We start from the raw sequence: 6,699 nt of genomic DNA, 5'->3' as shown, positions 1-6,699 counted from the left end.
TATATTGACTTTAAAAAAATCAACGGCGGAACAAATAAGCGAATCCAAATACAATGGAGTAAGCCCGTTAATTATTGTCATACTTCGGAAAGTAAATGCTCCTCTCTTTAAAGTTTAATGTATTTATAAATTATTTCTGGTTCGTTTAAATTCGCACGTGACCACATTTCACTCTTCTGTCAACTCAACTTCACAGAACGAGATTTCAGACAGCTGCCATAACAATAATAATAATTAATTAATTATTATTATTAGGATCATAATTATATTGTGCTGAAAGGAAAACACTAATGTTGTGCGTCAGTTGCTGCAGGGTGTTTGATCCCACTGTGATGAGGAGAATGAAATGTATATATAACATTTATTCTATTTTAAGTGTACGTGTCATATAAAACTCGTTGCTTTTCCTCGCAATGTCTTGCATGTACCTCTCTGCCATGGCTGGATTAAAATTAATCCCAATTCAGGTCAAACTTTTTCTTTAAACTATCGACCTTCAAGCAGGAATGAGGCTGCATCTCACTGATTTCCTCTGGTTCCACTCGCAACCGCTGTAAAGAATTCTGACACGGTCCAACAGAACGCGTTTCACGTTTAAACACCCTTTGTTTTGTTTAAACTTTATCCAGGTCATTACGCAGACATTTTGGAACATAATTTACAGCCCCTTTAAATGAGAATATTGTTGGTCCCAATCACTTTTGAAATGGTATTTTCATTAGAATAAGCGACAAACACGTGCATTTAATTCCAAATAACAAATAGAATATATTTTACTTCTTTGTCTAAACGAATTCTCTTCATTTGCTGAGGGGTGTCTTCTTTAAATGGTCAGATAAATGAACGGAAACTTCTCTGAACAGAGATGAACTCCACACTCTTTCTGTCTCCCTCACTTCATTAAAAACAATGAAACGGTCACACGGCGCGTTGGCGGCGAGGTTAATGTACTTACATTGTCAGCGGTAATGGCTCATAAAGTAAACCTATCTCTCTTTTTTTTTTTTTTTTTTTGGTTAAACCCTGAAACAGTGAGGTTTTCCAGCACCAGCCCGAACAAGCCGCGCTGACCGCTTGAGTGACGCGCATGCAAATCATCGCGCTTTCTATCAACCAATCAGAAGGCATGTAAAATGCAGTTGCGACCAATGGCAGGCGAGCGCTCTCGGCTGTGGCCAATTGGAGGCGGTTATCAACGCGAAAGAGAGAGAGTGAAACAGAATGGGAGAAGGGTCCGAAAGGAGAGAGAGTAGGAGATCTAGAGAGTGGGAGAGAGAGAGAAAGAGAGAGAGAGAGAGAGATTGTGTTAAATGCTCGCGGTTAAACAGAGAGTAAAAGCACAGGCTTGTTTCTCCTTCAGAGAGGACACGAACACCGGGCTTTTGAAACTTTTTCCTCCGGCTCATTGTTTCTTGGATGATCTCGAGAAGTTCTGCTGCATTCTCCGGTGTAGTTTCTGTTCGTTTGTTTGTTTGTTTACTTCTCCGCGTGCTCGCTCCGTGGCTCATGCTTACCAATGTTAGCGGTGGGGCAGATGGACGCTAACAGGCAGAGCGCTTTCGTTCTGGGCAGCACTCCGCTGGCGGCGCTACACAACATGACGGAGATGAAAAGCACTCTCTTCCCGTATGCGCTGCAGGGACCCGCCGCCTTTAAGGCTCCGGCGCTTGGCGCACAGATGGCGCTGGGGACGCCACACGGAATCAGCGACATTCTGGGCAGACCGGGCGTCGCAGGGGCTGCTGCCGGGACCGGGGCTCTGCTGGCGGGATTCCCGCGGCTCGGTGCTGTGGCGGGCTCCGCGGGGCTGTATCTGAACCCCGCCGCCGTTACCCGCTACCCTAAACCCCTCACACAGCTGCCCGGCAGAGCACCTGTCTTCTGGCCCGGAGTCATGCACAGTGGGCCCTGGAGCGACCACCGAATGCAATGCGCTTGTAAGACCTACACTACACTCTTCACACACTGACTAACAGCACATATTCACTTATTCTACAGCTCTTTCTGTTAGTCCTTTGAAAATAAAATTGTTCATCGGTTTAACCAAAGGAAACAAACCCCCGTTTTTGCTCAGACGAAACGACCCAAATATCAAGTGTTTGGGCTAAATATGTGAGAAAATGTTAAACTTCCAGAGCAATAACTAACTAGTGTTCCAGCGGAAATTATTTTACAATTAACTCGATGTTTATTTATTACTCTTCGTCGCCGCCTAAATCATAAACAACAGAAAATATCAGTTCTTCTTCTCAGTTATTTTTCTTCTCCATTTGAACACAAAAGCTGTTATTTACATCGTGGGAATTCTAATAGAATTCTCTCATTTTTTGGAATAATATCACTGTATCTTAGCTTACAACACACGTTTAACTTGAGATATTTTTTTGTCTGCTGTGAAGTCACAAATCTGGAGACAGCACTGATTGGTTATTAATAGGAATGTTTGTGTCGATGTGAAAATATATTTTATTTGAGGAAAGTTTAGGATTACGAAAATTCAACCTTCATTTTCTGAGGAAACTACTTTCTACAGGGACAATAACTTCTAGAGTTCACAAGTATGAAGCGTTTCTGTGGTCACTTTTATAAATCTCTTCAAGTGAATATTGCAAACCTTTTCACTTTCAGTGAGCTTTGACAAATCTTTTAAATAGATAATAATCATTTAAAAATAAATAAATAACCAAACTGAAGTTGAATTATTCTGAAGAGCTCTGAAAATTTGCTGCGCTCTGAAAATAACACACAGAACATGCACTTTGAAAAACCGTGGCCGTTTTAATAAAAATGATTATTAATCAAATTATTTTAATCCCAGGCAAATGGACACACACCTGCACAACTCAGATAAACACCTATTTAGAATGAACTTTGGTGTGAACTGATTAAAACCAGTTCAGTTACTTGTTGATACGTGAAGACCTTTCGTTAACTGTTTCGTTAACTTTACGAAGTGTATGTGTTGACTCTTGATTTGTTATTGCGTTGTTTTCTGTTTTAAATATGTTTAGAGCTCTGATAATAATATTCACAGAGCGGGGAAAAGTAGGGAATTGATTTCATTTGAAAGTTTATACATGAGTAAGACATTTCAACAGTGTTTTTCCCAAAGTAAAGTGAACGACAGTAATGCTTGTGATGGGATAGATGCTGTTCATGGGGGAACACTTGTATACATTTGTATCAAATCTATTGAAAGCAACATTTATTTTCAGTGTGCACTGGATACAGAGGAGACCTGACTTCTAGAGAGAACCATAGATTTTTAGAGAAACACAGGGACTACTTCGAATGTAAACAATACATTTTAATGGAAACAACAGGGAATGTGTGAACACTTTTCTACTTACTGAATAAAAATGCTTTAAACCACAGTGTGTATATCGGGAGAACTGGATTATACGTGCGTTTCGGTTGGGAACTGGGTTGAAATGGCGTGAGAATATTGGAGTAGAGTGATGTTTATATTTGTAGCATTTCAACGTGTGTCGCTGGTGGCGATTTTTATGGAACGTAATGATCCATTCACTAAAACTCGGTGTGCTTGCTCTCCTTCAGCTCAAGCGAACATAATGCTGGATAAAGACGGCAAAAAGAAGCATTCGAGACCCACGTTCTCAGGGCAACAGATCTTCGCGTTGGAGAAAACCTTCGAACAAACCAAGTACCTGGCCGGACCCGAGAGAGCGCGCCTCGCTTATTCACTGGGAATGACCGAGAGTCAAGTGAAGGTACAAGTCATTTACAGTCATTCCACATCAAATTAACGATATTATTCGTTTGAGAACGATAATTTATTCGTGACTATTTGGCTTTTTGTGACCAAGCTTTTTGGCTTTTTCTTAGCTCTTACCGTTGACATGTATTACTATTATTATTATTATAATTATTATAATTATTATTAATATTATTATCACCGAGTAGAAGTTCCAGTCTACCAGGCGTATTTACTGTGTTTGTTGCTTTTAAATAATAAAAATAAATAAAATAGAAAAAACAAAGCAATTATTTTTGATGTACTGCTGTTTTGTGTTAGATCTTTTATCGACGAAGTGTAAGCACTTCCAAGCACATTAAACGAACCCTTCTGCACGAGTTTCAGCTGTGGATTGGGCTGTAGGTTTAGTGCAGGTGGAAATGTGCAGAGCTGAATAGTAAGTAGATATATTATTGAGTGATATAACAGGTGTATTGAGTAAGGCATTCTAATATGTTAGTTGACTTGATCTCTGCTGTTTTGTGAATGGTAACACCAGTGAATTTGGAACTCTAGGCCTACTTTATTTTGACATAATCCAGAAGAATATAGAAGAATATTCTGGTATGTAGTAAGTCGTTTCACAGTAGTTCTGAATGCTACTCTTATTTTGTCCTTTTACCCTTTTACCACCTGTTCCTCTGTGTTGTGGTGTGTATTTGGGGAAACCCTGCTGCATTACCCTGTTTTCAGCTGTAGATAACTGAGGGTAACTTTCGCTCCTCTGTTCCAGGTGTGGTTTCAGAACCGCCGGACTAAGTGGAGGAAGAAGCATGCGGCAGAAATGGCCACAGCCAAGAAGAAGCATGACTCTGAGACGGAGAAGATGAAGGAGAGTTCGGACAACGAGGACGATGATGAGTACAACAAACCTCTAGATCCCAACTCAGACGACGAAAAAATCACGAGACTGCTCAAAAAGCACAAGGCCACGAGTGTGTCCCTCGTCAGCCCGTGCAGCAACAGCTCAGACGCATTGTGATTCACAGCTGAGCAGAGACTCTGATCCTGTCTGAGGCCGAAAAGCAGGACCTACACTGATCTCCGACTGTAAAGCGGGACATACACTGCAACTACGTGCAGGCCACGCTTTACTGCCCTGAAACAGAATATGCACTGCTGCTGATCTCGGCTCTCTCTCAGTAAAGCGAGGCATACACTCCTCGCCTACAGTAAAGCAGGACATGCTTTAGTGTCCATGTACAGAATATACGCTGCTAAATTTAAGCAGGGTATACGCTGCTCTCCTAACGAAAAGCAGGGTATACACTATAAAGTACAGCAGGGTGTACACTGATCTCCTATAGGAAAAACATGGCATGCTTTATTGTTCTAAAGCAGAATATGCAATGCTGATCTGAAGTAAAGCAGGGTCTGTGCTGTTTTCCAAGGGCAGAGTTTCCACTGCTGTTCTTGTAAATTGAAGCAGGGTATGAGCTGTTTTCCTAAGGCAGAATATCTACTGCCTAAATTAAAGAAAAGCAGAGTATCCATTGCTTGTGAGAATTAAAGCAGGGTATACTGCTTTCTTATAACAAAGTACGCACTGCTGATGTACAGTAAAGCAGATTATACACTGTTTGAAAAGTAAAGCAGAGTATCCACTGCTGGTGTACAGTAAAGCAGATTATACACTGTTTGAAAAGTAAAGCAGAGTATCCACTGCTGGTGTACAGTAAAGCAGGGTATGGACTGTTTTCCCTGCTCAAACAGGCGCTTGTCTGCTGGTGCCAATGCAATGTGTTGTACACATGCAAGTGTAAGTGAGATGTATATATTTTGTACGGAGTAAATTATGTTATTAAACCTCCAAAAACGGACATGGCGACTTTATCAGTCACACCACTGTCAGCAGTCTAATTTCGCGCTGTGGTCGAATAACGGAGCCTAACTACTTGGACAAGTTCCCCCTGTCTGTCCCCTCATGTCCAGTGTTGTATATGATGAATGTAAATAGCCTTTGTTTTAACTGTGTCCTCTACACCCGATTAGTTTCATTTTAAAGGACTTATGTTTTACCATCCTCCACAAAAAATAAAAAATAAATAAAAAATATAGATACAAATGGAGCGTTAAATATTGAAATAAGAGAATATTATTGCTTCCGTGCTTAAGGAAGAACACATTTGTATGATCAATAAATTATTTAACATATTTTAAATGTGTATTGGTAGATTTCATTTCATTATGTTTATATGTAAACATTTTCCCGGATATGCGACTGAATTGAATCTGCTAAAGTGGGTAAAATGACGCCTCAGTTTAACGAGGGTTAGCTATGAAGCTAAATCATTTTTGAAAATTATTAATTTTATAAAATGTGTAATACGTAAAAGGTCATACTTCATTTTAATCTACAAGTTCATTACAGGACATTTTGTGCAATGTGCGAATGGTTATTCTGTAAATTATTAAAAGAAAAATAAGATAATTGTGTGATGAAAGACCTACAGGCTAATTTTGCATGGAAAATACTTTACTTATTTCAGTAAATGGGTTTCATCTATATGTACAACACTTACAATGGAACATTTACGAAAAATCTTCTGCCATTTCCTTTAATGTTTAGTGATGATGCCATTCACAGCTTGACTAGCTTCTATTTTGAGTGCGTTTTTAGAGCACCGGAAACTTTGTGCAAGTTTAACCCGTTCACATCCATCAATTAAAATTAAATAAGTTACGAAACCGTTACGTAAATATCGTTGAGATTAATTGTTTTAGATTGTAAACCACGTTTATATTTCATCCCAAATTTTAAATAGTTTTGAATAACGAAATAATAATAAAAGCTGTGTAATTTCTCTATTTATAAGTTTGTTTTCGAGCTAGCTCAAAAGACATTAACTTTTTTTGTGTGAAAATAAGTTAGTTAATTACATGGACATCAGCCCTTGTTTATCAAATGTTCTCAAAATTAATTCAACATTGTATTATTGTTA

The 6,699-nt window shown here is 39.3% G+C and overlaps 1 protein-coding gene across 1 annotated transcript; it reads left to right on the top strand.

Annotated features, from left to right (window-relative positions):
* The first annotated feature begins 1,266 nt into the window (after positions 1–1,266).
* On the top strand, positions 1,267–5,599 carry nkx6.2 (NK6 homeobox 2). Its single transcript, XM_066679218.1, has 3 exons — positions 1,267–1,937; positions 3,559–3,731; positions 4,491–5,599. The coding sequence occupies exons 1-3, from the start codon at positions 1,517–1,519 to the stop codon at positions 4,737–4,739; spliced, it is 843 nt and encodes a 280-aa protein (XP_066535315.1). The 5' UTR covers positions 1,267–1,516; the 3' UTR covers positions 4,740–5,599.
* Positions 5,600–6,699: the final 1,100 nt, after the last annotated feature.

This window comes from Hoplias malabaricus, chromosome 8 (assembly GCF_029633855.1).
Source record: "Hoplias malabaricus isolate fHopMal1 chromosome 8, fHopMal1.hap1, whole genome shotgun sequence".
Classification (NCBI taxonomy): domain Eukaryota; kingdom Metazoa; phylum Chordata; class Actinopteri; order Characiformes; family Erythrinidae; genus Hoplias; species Hoplias malabaricus.
The sequence above is the reverse complement of the archived record's forward strand: the minus strand, read 5'-3'. Positions and strand labels throughout refer to the sequence as shown.

What these genes read in the sequence shown, in the direction of transcription:
- nkx6.2 (XM_066679218.1), top strand. Translation starts at nt 1,517, where the DNA reads ATGTTAGCGGTGGGGCAGATGGACGCTAACAGGCAGAGCGCTTTCGTT. An exon ending in CCACCGAATGCAATGCGCTT is followed by an intron (nt 1,938 to 3,558) that starts GTAAGACCTACA and finishes GCTCTCCTTCAG; the next exon opens with CTCAAGCGAACATAATGCTG. An exon ending in TGACCGAGAGTCAAGTGAAG is followed by an intron (nt 3,732 to 4,490) that starts GTACAAGTCATT and finishes CCTCTGTTCCAG; the next exon opens with GTGTGGTTTCAGAACCGCCG.